Genomic DNA, 14916 nt, shown 5'->3' on the forward strand with positions numbered 1-14916 from the left:
TTTTGTAGAAAGCCTTCCCTGGACAGTAGAGACAGTTTAACTCTTTTTAATGCCATTGATTTCAGAAAAACAGTGAATGAGCAGGTGTCCCAGTACTTTTGTCAATATAGTATAGCTGTATTAGCCTCGTAGCTCCAGTGTGGAACAAAAGAACACCAGCTATGCAAAGCATTTTGTGTTGCAAGACATCTGACACACACTGCCTCCAGCACCTTCTAGGAAAGGGGAAAGCCAAAAAGGAGATATTGCTTTCACTGAAGACCTTTTCTTACAGCTCTTTCTAAGGACATTTTCAGGCCTAACGCTTTCTGTGTTTCTGTGTGTTAACGCCTTACTAGCTGTCATACCTGCCACAGCCATGGGGGAACTGCAGAGCATCTACAGAACCTGTTATCCCAGGGTATGACACCTACAGCGTGAGCGCCTGCAGACTGCACTGTGAGAGCATACAGGTCCAGAGAGAGTGCAACTGCAGGATGATCCATATGCCAGGTGTGTATCTATTATCTTGTGCACATTTTACATCTTGTAAATGTAAAAATTTTAAGAAGCACAGAAATTCGAAAATTCAGAAAAAAGATCCGAAATTCAAATTTATAAGTGATTTTGCTAGAAATTAGCTAGTCACATTTCTTTTCTGAAAAATACAATTATTTGTGTAAAAAAAACCCAATATTATAACTTAATAAACAATATTATTTTCATTTTAAGAACACTTAATTCCACTGACACACTGACATAATAGCTGACACAGCTTGTGTGAATACACTCTTATCCACTTCAGTGCCATTATGCAATTATTTCCATGTATAAGCACATATGAGAAAACATGCTCAATACAATACAAACTACACCTTAAAGCATTAGAAATATTTAGACATAAATAAAGTAATATCCTACATAAATGAAAAATAAATAAAATAAAACTACAGCTTTGAAACAGTCAACAAATCCCGGCTTGTTCATGTTAATGGACTCACTTTGCTTAGTAAGTGCAATACGCAGTACTGAAGTACTGAAATTTATGTCCATACACTGTACAATATGTCGATAATGTAATTATTGTGACAGGCCTATTTTAGTAAACACTGTAGTAAAGTATACTATTATCTTTTACTGTTTATTATTATTATTATTATTATTATTATTATTAATAATAATAATTTATTTATTATGATTTGTTTACATTTTTATCTTTTTTTATGATACGATATGATACGATATGATATGATATGAAAAATATTACTTATATATACTAGATTTAAGATATGTTTTATTTGTTAATGCATTTTTGTCCTTCTTTCAAACCAAATTGCAAAATACAACAGTCTTTAAATATATTTTTGTGGAAATAATGCTTGAAACAGGCAAAATTGCAACCGAAAAACATCCTAACAATTAATGTGGCAAATAGAACCAGCTGTGTGTGTGCATGTACACACACTTGTTTTACTACTCGTAAAGGGCATGTCTCATCTGTAAATTCACTCTTATTGACTGGCACACACTATCAACAGTTCCATCAATCATCCTCACACTTGTCAGTCAGGCCGTTCATTGGAAATGTTTTTTTTAGAGCCATTTGTGAAATGAGCTTTCCGCAGAGATGAGCCTCAATCTCCTCACCAGTCACATCTAAAGCCTATATAAGCACGGCACAACTCATTGGCGTTCGAGCTTTTAGAGTTCCCTTACCGCTTCTGTCTCTGTCATTCTTTTGCTGGCTTTTATGGTTTCTGGAAGAAGGGTCGCTGCTTTACTTGGCACACAGTGTCCAGGATGGACTGCAAATCAGATATTTGTACAATTCATTCATTCATTTATGAACTGAGAAACATACAGTATTTGTGGCATGTGTGATGCCAGCTACCACCCACAAGTGACCTGCTGCCACCTGATACACAGGTATATGACATACTACTAGGAAACCACCAGGATATGTGTTTACATTACTGTAATCTGTTTTTACACAAGAAAGGAAGGTGTTCAAGTACTTGGTATAGATATTAGTAATCGAATGCTAAGATTATTATTCGGGTAGTCATTGCATTTCATCACATGAAGAAAACTGGAGAAAAGTGACTTCATCACTGAAAATGTGTAAGAAAGCTTAACATTGGATTGCAGTGCTATTAACGTTCAATAAAGTGGGTTTGAGAAGTTTGTCAATGGTCCTGAAAAGTGTCCTACATACTAATGATAGACGAGTAGTTATTAGCACAGACAGCATTCAGGGCATCCCTTTACTTAAGCATGTGCTTACAATAAAGTTGAGTGTGGGCTGTAAGACCAGTTCTCATATATAAATGTTCAAGACACAGACCAGCAGCTTTCATTTTCCTCTAAATTCTCTAAGGAGCACCCTGGAGAGGAACGCATTGCTGGAACCAGCCTAGTCTTTAAAGGGGCGTAATTATTGAAAATGTCAGAACCAACATCATTATATTACGAGACCTTGGCATCAGGACAAGAAAGTGTCGCAAAACAGAAAGAAGTGAAGCGTGAAGTGAAATTGAAAAAGAGTTAGGATTAATATTATTTATATCACAGTACACGACAGCTCTTTTCTCCAGGGACTTGGGAAGGGAGATAGAAATACTAAGGCTATGTTCAAAGAGTCCATGATCAGAAATGCCAACAACAGAACCAGAAACAGTGACGTTCTTAAGGCCAGTAGAACACAGAACACAGTAGAAGTCCAATGTAGGACAATTTACATGGTGTTGAAGGTTGGAACAATCCAAAACAGACTTCAATAGAAATGGACACCTGTTGGGACACCTGGATAATCTCCACCCTACCTCATCCCCAACTCATCCCATCCCATACTGGATGGAGCATCAACCATTATTCCAGAGAACACAGTTTCACTCCATAGCTCAGTGCTGGGGGGCTTTATACCCCTCTAGCCCATGACTGGCATTGGGCATGGTGTCGATAGATTCATGCTTGTCTATATTTATCTACTTTAGAGAGTCCTATTGTATTGGCATAACTAACTTGAACCCAAGAATAACCTCAGCTAGTCTGAATAGGCTAAAAATTCAAAGATACCTCTAAGTTTAGACACTACTAAAAACAAATCAACAAGGTGATCACTCTATTATTCGCCCAAGTATTCTCGGAAGAGATGGGTGCTTACCAGCACAGGATAGTTATATATATACAGTGAGGGGAAAAGCATTTAGTCAGTCACCAATTGTGCAAGTTCTCTCACTTAAAAAAATGAGAGAGGCCTGTAATTGACATCATAGGTAGACCTCAACTATGAGAGACAAAATGAGAAAAAAATTCTGAAAATCATATTGTCTGATTTTTAAAGAATTTGTTTGCAAATAATGGTGGAAAATAAATATTTGGTCACTTACAAACAAGCATGATTTCTGGCTGTCACAGACCTGTAACTTCTTCTTTAAGAGACTTCTCTGTCCTCCACTCATTACCTGTATTAATGGCACCTGTTTGAACTCGTTAACAGTATAAAAGACACCTGCCCACAACCTCAAACAGTCACACTCCAAACTCCACTATAGTGAAGACCAAAGAGCTGTCGAATGACACCAGAAACAAAATTGTAGACCTGCACCAGGCTGGGAAGACTGAACCTGCAATAGGCAAGCAGCTTGGTGTGAGGAAATCTACTGTGGGAGCAATTATTAGAAAATGAGAGACCTACAAGACCACTGCTAATCTCCCTCAATCAGGGGCTCCACGCAAGATCTCAGCCCGTGGGGTCAAAATGATCACATGAACGGTGAGCAAAAATCCCAGAACCACACGGGGGGACCTAGTGAATGACCCGCAGAAAGCTGGGACCAACGTTCCAAAGGCTACCGTCAGTAACACACTATGCCACCAGGGAGACGTGTTCCGCTGCTTAAGCCAGTACATATCCGGGCGCGTCTAAGGTTTGCCAGAGAGCATTTGGATGTTCCGGAAGAGTATTGGGAGAATGTCTTATGTTCAGATGAAACCAAAGTAGAACTGTTTGGTACAAACACAACTCGTTGTGTTTGGAGGAGAGTGAATGCTGAGTTGCATCCAAAGAACACCATACCAACTGTGAAGCATGGGGGTGGCAACATCATGCTTTGGGGCTGTTTCTCTGCAAAGGGACTAGGACGACTGGTCCGCGTACATGAAAGAATGAATGGGGCCATGTATTGTGAGATTTTGAGTGCAAACCTCCGTCCATCAGCAAGGGCATTGAAGATGAAATGTGGCTGGGTCTTTCAGCATGACAATGATCCCAAGCACACTGCCAGGCAAACAAAGGAGTGGCTTCGTAAGAAGCATTTCGAGGTCCTGGAGTGGCCCAGCTAGTCTGCAGATCTCAACCCCATAGAAAACCTTTGGAGGGAGTTGAAAGTCTGTGTTGCCCGCCGACAGCCAGAAAACATCACTGCTTTAGCAGAGATCTGCATGGAGGAATGAGCCAACATACCAGCAACGGTGTGTGCCAACCTTGTGAAGACTTACAGAAAACGTTTGACCTCTGTCATTGCCAACAAAGAATATATAACAATATAACAAAGTATTGAGATTAACTTTTGTTATTGACCAAATACTTATTTTCCACCATTATTTGCAAATAAATTCTTAAAAAATCAGACAGTGTGATTTTCAGAATTTGTTTTTCTCATTTTGTCTCTCATAGTTTAGGTCTACCTATGATGTCAATTACAGGCCTCTCTCATTTTTTTAAGTGGGAGAACTTGCACAATTGGTGACTGACTAAATACTTATTTCCCCCACTGTATTTATCAGCAAGGATACAAGGTTATACTATGGATGTATGCTCTGTCTGAACAACGAAGCCTAAATGTAAGTCACCCTGAATATGATCTGCAAACTTTTGAGAATTAAAATCCTTTCTCCTGGAAATGTTTGACTGACCCTTTCTATTGGATGTTTAATTTGGACTTTTTGTGAAAGAAAATATAAGTGATGATTTTTTTTTTACCTTAGAACACCATATTTAAAGGTAAAACATCATAAACTCATTTCAGACTTGAGTTTAGTTTTGGGATCTATTCACTCTTATGTCATTTCTAAGACTGGTTTCAGTTTTTCACATTTGACATTTTTGGTAAACAAGTGACCCATTTTTAAAAACATGATATGTATGTCTGTATTTTTGCATCAAATGGCCGAAACAAACAGATATTTGTAGGAACCAACTACACAGCACTGTGCTTAGTGACGAACACTGTGATTCAGTGAACTGGAGCTTCTTCGCTTGACTTTTTTCAGTACTTTGCAGAACTAGTACATAAAACAATCTATGGTTTGAACTTATGAAACAGTCCATTGATGAGCTCTCATCTTTCTTGTCTTTTCATCCTCATATCTCCCTCTCTATCTCTCTCTTTCTCTCTCTCTCTCTCTCTCTCTCTCTCTCTCTCTCTCTCTGCAGGGAACGCGGATATCTGCACACCTGCAAAAGTGAAATGTGTTGACAGGGCTCTTGGTAAGACAGAAAGAGATTCATTTATTGTTTCCTAATTTAAGATAAGTTACCATCTTCTCATCTGCAATGCTAATAGCACATCAGCACTAACTACCTAATTATTGGTCTTAGATACACTTCTTTCTTCATCGCTGTCATATTTACCTCCACTTATTTTCATTTACAGCAGTGGTTCTCATTTCTGGAAAACCGCTGCTCTACATATTACAGTCTAACACCAGTTTACACCAAGAACGGCTTGATAATCAGGTCTTTCATTTTATGAGGTGTACTAGAAGCAAGAGGAAATGTTCAGGACAGTGGACACCCCAGAACCATAAATGGGAACTACACAGTTTTACACAGTGTTAAAAGCAAGTGCCAGCTGATTTTTTAACGTAGTGGAACTTGCACGTGTAGCTCAACATTGCTGTGCACCCTATAAAATAAAACAATGATAACATCGACTGATATAAAGGACAGCTTAAAATATGTGACTTAAATTCCATGCATTACCTGCAGTGCTCTGTAAATGGGGCAAGAAACTCCATAGCTCTTGTAAATTTCCACTCGTTCTTTTTCTCTTGTCTACTTTTGCTCTCTTTAACGTCCCTCTTTCTGATAAATGTGCCACAGAGGTTTCACCATGTCTTTGTCTCATCATCAACTGCAAAAAAGAAAAAAGAGTCTTAACTGTACTCAACTGTAGTTGTGATGCTCAGTCAAAACTGCTTAAAAATAGCCTTTTCAATATACTTTGGGATCAAACATGTTTGATGATAGCATAGTAAAAGTAAATGAATCAACATCATCTTCTACCAGGAAATGTTCCACCAGATACACCATTTGGGACACTTCATTCATTATTCATTGTTTCTACCAAAACCAAGGGCATTAAGAGTTAACAAACTTAAACAAAGAGTTTATCCTGCTTTTGTTGGAGTCACTGTCTCTACTGCATTCAGCAACAAGAGTGAGGTCATTAGTGAGGTCAGGATCTTGGATGATCACCACCTCACCTCATCCCAATTTCCCAACTCTTCCCAAAAGTTTTAGATGGAGCACCATCCATCATTCCAGAGAACACAGTTCCGCTGCCCCACAGCTAAATGCTTTAGGGGGCTTTATAGCCCTCCGATAGGTTCATATTTGTCTGCTTCAGAGAGGTCTAATCTATTGGCAGTGGATCTTTACAGCAACAGAGACAAGCTGTCAATAGGTGCAACTTAAAGTAGCTGGATGAATTCATTAAAAGGGGTGTCCACAAACATTCGGACATATAGTGTTTTATGCAAGAGGTAATTTTTGTATGATAGGGTTAGATATAGGGGAACACAACAGTACCCCATTTTCAATGATAAAACATGCAGTTCATTTTTATTTATGGCCGAGCAAATGTCTTCCCGTGTTGCTATTTGTCCTTAATGTCATAACATTTTATGAATCTGGCGTATGCCGATTTTCTTAGCACAGTGACGCGTCAAAGCATTCATACTGTGGTGAATTCTAACTGCCCAAGAAGTTGATGGGATTTCTAAGGAACTAATGTGGCTACATTGCATGAGTGTCAGATCTTTTTCGTTGTTATGTCGTCAAGCTCTGCTGCAGAAGAGCACAGGAGACTCGTGTCCGTGTGAAACCCCCTGTAACGTCACTCGCTATGGGAAAGAACTGTCAATGGTTAAAATCCCCAGCAAAGGGTCTGCACGCTATCTTTCCCGCAAGTACCACAAAACTGAGGAGTATATCAGGTGAGGTTTACACTCATATGTGTATTATATCACACAATGATGTTTGTTTTATACTCTAAATGCTAAAAGTATGAAAGCAAGCCACAATCTTTATTTTACAGATATTTTACAGATATTTGACAGTGGAAGGGATCTTTTTTTCCTTCCTCTGAAATGAGGCTTGGTGTTGGAAATTTCCTTCTTAATTTTGGGCTGGAGCAACGAGGCTAATATAGCTAACAAGTCATGGAAGGCTGGCTGTATTTCCCATGCTTCTTTCATCATTGTTCTATATTAACCTCCAGTTAACAGATCCAGTGTATAATCTTCTTCTGGTTGAGTTACATTTGAGGGAAAACTATGGGGGAAAAAAGGGAGAACTGGAACGGTTACTAATGATCCGCTACCCAGTAGAATTTAGCTCCGACTTTAATGATCCAGTTAATGAAGGCCTTCAGGGAAACCCCTGCTTTAGGTCAGTTTTAGGTCATCTCAAATATGCTTTTGGACATCTAACCTATTCCGTTTTCCCAAAATGTACAGAAATGTGCTGATGTATAACTTGAGAAATTGTTTTAGCCTCTTTTAAATTCCAACCAAAATTCCACTCACTTACGCTGACCAGTTTGAATGTTCTTACAAAAATCAGTTGAGGTTATAAGGCCTTGAGACAATGAGTGAGCAAATCATCTTCACCAAACTCATTCTTCACCAAATATCCAACTAGCATTAGCTCCTCAGGTTAGGCCCAGTTGAAATTGACCAGGTATACCAATAAGAGGGCAAGAGAGAGCTCTAATTACTAATGTTGCAAAGCCTGTCAAATAAGATGCCAACATGATGCCAAAATTCCACAGACCATCAGGCAAACATTTGCATTAGCAACCTTCCTTACTACGTCTTTACCTTATTTGTAAGTTTTTTTTGTTTTTTTTCACAAGGCCATTGTGTCTGCAAAAACAAGCATGTACGGATGCTCGCTCCCACACACAATCTCATCTTGTAGCTGGTTAATATGATAGAAAAAGCTCCATCTGTAAAAATAATTAACTGGGCATTTATCAAGACACACAGAGTAAAAAAGCTCCCTGCATGTCCATGGCACGAAAAGCTTCATTTCTCTCCTTCAGACCTTTTTTCATTATCACATCACATCCCTCTTGATTTACTTCGCTATTGTTAGTAAAACTGCAATACTGAAAATGAAAATGTTATTTCCGTTCATAAGCTAAACAAAGTAGCACTTTTTCGGCTTCTCTAAACTGAGATAATGTCACTTTGCTGTTTCCACTAATTATCTTTCTCCACTGATGTATACATACGCTCCCATACGCAACCATAACATTAGTACCACCTGCCTAATATTGAGTAGGTCCCCCTTGTGCTGCTGCTCATGACATGCACTCCACAAGACCTCTGAAGATATCCTGTGGTATTTGGCCACAGGATCCTTTAAGTCCTGTAAGTCGTGAGGTGGGGCCTTCATGAGCATCAGTAAGTCTTAGGTGCCCATGACCCTGCCACCCCTTTACTGGTTGTCTTTTCATGGACCACTTTTGGTAGGTTTTATCAAGTGGCTCAGATTCTCATGCATGTTCATTTTCCCTGCTTCCAACACATCATCTTCAAGAACTGATCGTTCATTTGTTGCCTTATATATCCATCCCTAGACAGATGCCACTGTGGATGAAGGTGATCAGAGTCTTTAATTCAACCATGCTAGTTGGCATGCAAATGTTTGGACACTCCCAGTTATATCTATATCCTAGTTATATCTATATTTAGCTATATGAGACATTTCTTTAATATTTTTGACTTTTCTTTTCATCATTTACAGTTTTAAAATGTTAAAAAAAAAGGAAATGGGCATCTGCATGGTCAGTTCTCCTTGTAACACCCTCTTTGGCAAGTATCACAGGTTGTCAATGCTTTTTGTAGCCAGTTAAGAGAGCGCCATGGCAAAACCTTTTGCTTGTGCCTCTTGAAGTAGTCAATCATGGATTTTCAGGAGTGTTTCGGATCATTATCCTGCTGTAGAGGCTGATCTCGTTTATCTTCACTCTTTTTTTTTACAGAGGATGTGATCTTTGCTTTTTTGCTATTAGCTTCATCCTTCTACCAGTTACACATTCACTATACCACTGGCTACAGCACAATCCCACCCTTTAACAGTTGGACAGGTGTTCTTTTCATTAAATTCTGCACTTTTAGATGTCCCTTGACCTCCACTATTCCTGTTAACTGCTAAAGAATCAGCTTCCCTTAAAATGCTTTGCTATCTTCTTGTAGGCTTCTCCTGCTTTATGAGCATGCGTTCAATTTGAATTTTTAGAGTTATAGGCAGACTCACATAATTATTCATGGTAACTGAGTTATTTGGTATATATAAGTGGCTTGATTCCATACTGTCAGCCGAACAAGACATTAAATGTTTCTTTTTGAAGTTACCAATGTTTTGCTCACTGTCGCTGATATTACAGAGACAACTTCCTAATACTGGACATCTACTTTGAAGCCCTGAACTATGAGACGATAGAGCAGAAGAAAGCGTATGACATAGCCGGACTACTAGGTAGGGTTCGACGGGTACATACGTTCAAGATGTTCGTATGCTGTTGTTCACAAAGCCTTCAAAGAAGCATGTTTCCAAGAAATTCCAAGAAAGCATTCCTAAGTGCATGTCAAGAGCACAGATTGAATGGCTGAAACATGTGTGCCTTGTCCTCCAGTCTCATGTAGCACTTTGCTGTTTTATTTATTTATTTATTTATTTATGTCCATGTGATGTCCAGGAGACATTGGAGGCCAGATGGGACTCTTCATTGGAGCCAGTATTCTGACAATACTGGAGATACTTGATTACATCTATGAGGTACACTGTGTCATTTCTGCATCACTCTACGGGGTGACTTAATGTGTTCTGCTGGTTCTCCACCTAGACTGGCTTGCTGTTGCTCATCTCTTGCTTTTGAGCTTCAGCATACTTAAGCAATATCAGATATCAGCATCTGCTCACAATTTCCATATCAGTGTATTCCTATTACATGTATGCCTTTATCTATTGTCTTTAACAGAAGTCGTTATGCTCATATTTGTCACTTCTCATTTCAAGGTGGTCAAATACAGAATCAAGAGACTCCTGAGACCACAAAAGAACCAGAATCAACAGAATCAGAGGAACCAGATCCAGAACCAGATCCAGAACCAGATTCAGAGAACAAAGAATCACAGAGAACAGAACATTAGGGCCCAACTAGCTACCAGCACCATCGCAACAGTCAGACTAGAGGAAGCTAAAGTCAAGGTGAGTCCAAGAATCAAGGTCAATTGATTTTATTTATGTAGGTTTAATGAAAATTCAGGTAAAGGTTTTTAACAAAACAATAAACACAATTTATAATAACTCCCAAATCAATCATGCAATCATGCAATAGGCAATCTAACTTCAAACAATTCTGTCAATGTTCGTTTCATACTAATTACATTTGTAAAATTTCTAACAAAAAGCTACACTACATGTCCAAATGTTTGTGGACACCCCTTCTAATAAATGCTTTTTATCTACCTTAAATAGCACCCATTTGTTACACAGATACGCAAATGCACACACACACAGCTTGTCCAGTCCCTATAGAGAAGTACTGCCAACAGAATTACTGGAGCAGATAAACTGTACATTGGCCCTGTGCCTAATGCCAGGCATGGGCTAGGGGGATATAAAGCCCCCCAGCATTGAGCTGTGGAGCAGTGGAACTGTGTTCTGTGGAATGATGGTGCTCCACCTTGTATTTCCAACTAATATTTTTGAGATGAGCTGGGAAGTTGGGGTTGATGTGAACATCCTAAACACTAATCACTTGTTGCTGAATGCAATCAAATCCACATAGCAGTGCTTCAAAATCTAATAGAAAGTCTTCTTCCCTGGACAATAGAGACAGCTACTCCAACAAAAGCAGGATAAACTCGTTTTAAATACTGTTGATTTGGGAAGAAACAATGAATTAGCAGGTGTCCCAATACTTATGTCCATATGAGTGTCAAAAAGACGGGAGCAAGATACTGGTGATTTCCTTCTTAACCATCTATGAATTCAACTTGTCTGTTAACAGACTGGTTTCCTTGCTGTGTTGTTGACCTCTAACTGTTCCGTCTGCCGGCCCTACAGTACCGGGGTTGTGCACCCCTACCATAGAATAATTACATTTGGTTCTCTAGAACAGTGCTCTCACAACCATCATCCTGGAGAGGAACCTTACAGCAGGTTTCGACTCCAACCCAAATCTAATACACCGCTCAGCCAGTCAAGGAATGCAGTAATTAATTGGATCAGGTGGGGTAGAATAAGGTTGTATCCAAAATCTGTGTGAAGGCAGGTCTCCAGAAACATGGTTGGAGATCACTGCTCTATAAATTCCCATCTTCTGTTTGGGTCTTTAGGCTTCTTATTGAATTGAAGGAGCTTTTATGATAACAATGTTGATCCCTGCTGTCATTTTCTGACTGTCTCCTGTGGTGTGACCTCTTTGTCGACAGGATCCTAAGGACGTGACGATGGCTCAAGCACACGGCGTTTATTCAGCTTCAATATTACCAAACCACCACAACACACTACCAGTTGTGCAGCAAGACTTTGCTTGCTAGGAGATGTTTCATCTTAGTCTTCTCACTATCGACAGTAATTTATCACTGGACTCTAGGCTCTTGGATGGAACCATGCACTCGAACTGTAGGCTACTTTTATGTCCGTCACCTATAAAAGCTACAGCCAAAGTCAAAACCGTGAGGACCGCATTCCGCTGAATGCCCCCTTTCAGAGGGTGCATGGCATGTGTCCAAGTGTGGGCCCGACTGGCTCAAACCGGCTTCACTACACATCGGCAAACAGTGGTTAATAGCATCATCCTGCATTAGCCCCAGCGGGACAAGCCCACACTGCATTCCACACACGCTGATACGCTGCACGCCAGCGTCTAGGTGTTACATCGTCCTCTCCTGACACAAGGGGCTTTATTGGGACTTTATTGACGGACCAAGAATCCATAAAAAACTTCAGCACATGACTGTGTTCACCTACTGTACCTCACAAAAGCCTCACAGTCATTTCTTATTTTTCACCTGCTGGACAGATGACAGGCAAGGACTGGTACAGTGGTGTTGCATATGAATTTTAAAGGGTCATTTTTCCTCCCTTTTTAGAAATAAAAGAGTTTGGTGTAATATGTAAACTCTGTCGGTATCAAACTGTATGATTCCCTCACTTGCCCATAAGGACCATTGATAGAAACTAAGCTGTGAACAAAGCTTGTTTTGAATTTCATGTTTTTTTTCCATACATGCATCTGTTCATCCAGCTGCAGTTTAGCTCCACCCATTTACCCATTCTGAAACAGTCCTTATAACTTGAAGTGAATTATGAAGTTCTGATAAGTGTTGTGGTTGAGCCCCGTCCATTCACACTGAAGCTATTGTTCCAGGTTAGTCCCACCACTAACACCAGGTTCACACTACACAACTTCTTGTCTTGTGAACAGGAATCTTTTAGTGGTTGTGGTTTGTACACTGCGCGACTAATCAGCGACACGGGGTCACGAATTACAAGATTCTTCACCAAGAGGAACTTGCGACAAGTCTGCCCTCTGTCTGCTCTCCAAAAACATGTTTTGGCACAAAAACACACGCGAGAACCGATGCAATGCAATACCATGTGTGACAAATGATTAGCAGCAAAAACACACCGTAGAAAAGACATGTGTATAACTTCACTGTAGCTAGTAGCTGCACTAACGTACAGTAACAACACTTTTCATACTACTGGATTTAAAGTCGGAGGCAGGTCCAGATATTAAACCTGCTAAATATTTGCCAATTTGCCTCCAACCTGAAGCTATTGTTGCTGATTTGCAAAAACAGTCTGTGACTTAAAAAATCTGGGATGAAATCATGCAGTATGAACCTGGTATTATCAGTTCAAGCACAAACACTCCATATAACTTTGGAGTAAATAGGCGGGGCTAAAGTTGCAACTCCTTATAATTTTAGCTCCACCTATTGATACAAAAGTTATTAACGTTTCCATTTAGTCCCACCCCTTTCACGCTGAAGTGCTAAGCAGCTCAAGCTGAAACACTCTACAGAACTTTGTAGTACGGCTAAAGTTACGACGCCTCATAATTCTGTCTCCGCCCATTCATGCTGAGTGTATGAACAATGCTTGAGTTCAGTCCCACCCCTTTCATGCTAAAGTACTCAAAAGCAGTCCATGCTGAAACACTCCACAGAACTTTGTAGTGAATAGGCAGGGCTAAAGTTGCAACGCCTCATAATTTTAGCTCTGCCCATTGATGCTAAGGTTATTAACAACGTTTCTGTTTAGTCCCACCCCTTTCACTCTGAAGTGCAGAGCAATCCAAGCTTAAACGGTTTCACATCAATGGGTGGAACTTTAGCCCCACCCACGAACATTAAAGTTATGTTTAGTGTTACAACTTCTGGTCAAATAGGTGGAACTAACATTATAATTAGTCATACATTTAGATCCGCCCATTCACACTTAGAACTTCTATAATGGTTTCAGCTTGGACTGCTTTTGAATTAGGCCCAAAACAGTCCGGCCTATCAAAACAGAGGACTTCACATGTATCATACATGCAGAAAGAAAGGTTGAAAAATGGTCACCTAATAAAGAATGAATGTTTTTGCTACATAAAACCACACAAATATTATAAGTTAAATATTAAAAGTTGGGTAAAAAAAATGTGTTATGAGCAGTTGTAGGGAAGCTGATGATTTCTTAGTGTACTTGCTGGAAGTTCTCACCCGCGTTGGCGGTGGCTGCTGTGCGTCTACACACTTTATATTTTATTATTTTACATTCACCCTGTTCATCTTTCTCTCACAGATCTCAGAAAAACCACATCATCCCCTACCAGAACCCTACCGACAAACGGCAGCGGTTCTTCTTCAGCTTCAGCTTCTTATGTGTTCGGTTAAATCACATTATGTTACTTTTCCATTGAGTCATGCATCTTGGAACGGAACAATAGCCTACAGTGCCTGTCTCTGAGAGCCAAGCGTGGATAACAGCTGGCAGGAGAATCCATGGGAAATCACTGTATGGTCAAAATGAAAATCTCCTCTGAATACAGCCATCACTACAGTCATCTCGATTTAAATGAAAAAGGAGACCGAAAAAAAGTTCAATGAATTCACGTTTTTGTATAACCAAGGACATGTTAAAGTCACTGACTCCATTTTCTAGAGAACACGCATTAAAATATAAATGAATAAAATGAGGGTTTTTTTGTGTCATTTGTGAAGAGCTGTGAATTCCCACCTCATTGTGAGCTATCATTATTTAAAGGGAAACTTCACACACTTTCAGAACTTCTGCATCATTCAGTCATTAAAATGTAAACAGTCATTCAGGGTCGAGCAGGTGTGTAATGCTCCATTCTAGAGTAACGTACCAAAATGTTACTCTAGAACGGAGCATTATACACCAAACGTCCAAACCGGAACCAGGAGCCCAAAACACTCAATGTCTCTAAAATGCCCCCAAAAGCTATGTTATTACATATTACATTAATTATACATAACTACATACATAACTATTGGCTGATGTCTGAAACAATGTTTTTTTTTTCCTTTAAAGATACACTATATGGACAAAAATAATGGGACACCTGCTCATTCATGAAAAAAAAAGTTGATCCTGCTTTTGTTGGAGTAACTGTCTCT

At 39.5% G+C, this 14916-nt stretch overlaps 1 protein-coding gene across 1 annotated transcript in view; it reads left to right on the forward strand.

The window, feature by feature from the left end:
- asic4b (acid-sensing (proton-gated) ion channel family member 4b) overlaps nucleotides 1-14484 on the forward strand; it is a 65027-nt gene extending 50543 nt beyond the window's left edge. The window contains exons 5-11 of the mRNA XM_072683716.1: nucleotides 339-492; nucleotides 5417-5470; nucleotides 7047-7200; nucleotides 9660-9751; nucleotides 9972-10051; nucleotides 10292-10483; nucleotides 11713-14484. Coding sequence (XP_072539817.1) covers nucleotides 339-492; nucleotides 5417-5470; nucleotides 7047-7200; nucleotides 9660-9751; nucleotides 9972-10051; nucleotides 10292-10483; nucleotides 11713-11820 — 834 coding nt within the window. The 3' untranslated portion in view covers nucleotides 11821-14484. The remainder of the gene's footprint in view (nucleotides 1-338; nucleotides 493-5416; nucleotides 5471-7046; nucleotides 7201-9659; nucleotides 9752-9971; nucleotides 10052-10291; nucleotides 10484-11712) is intronic.
- The last annotated feature ends 432 nt before the right edge of the window (nucleotides 14485-14916 follow it).

This window comes from Salminus brasiliensis, chromosome 7 (assembly GCF_030463535.1).
Source record: "Salminus brasiliensis chromosome 7, fSalBra1.hap2, whole genome shotgun sequence".
Lineage (NCBI taxonomy): Eukaryota > Metazoa > Chordata > Actinopteri > Characiformes > Bryconidae > Salminus > Salminus brasiliensis.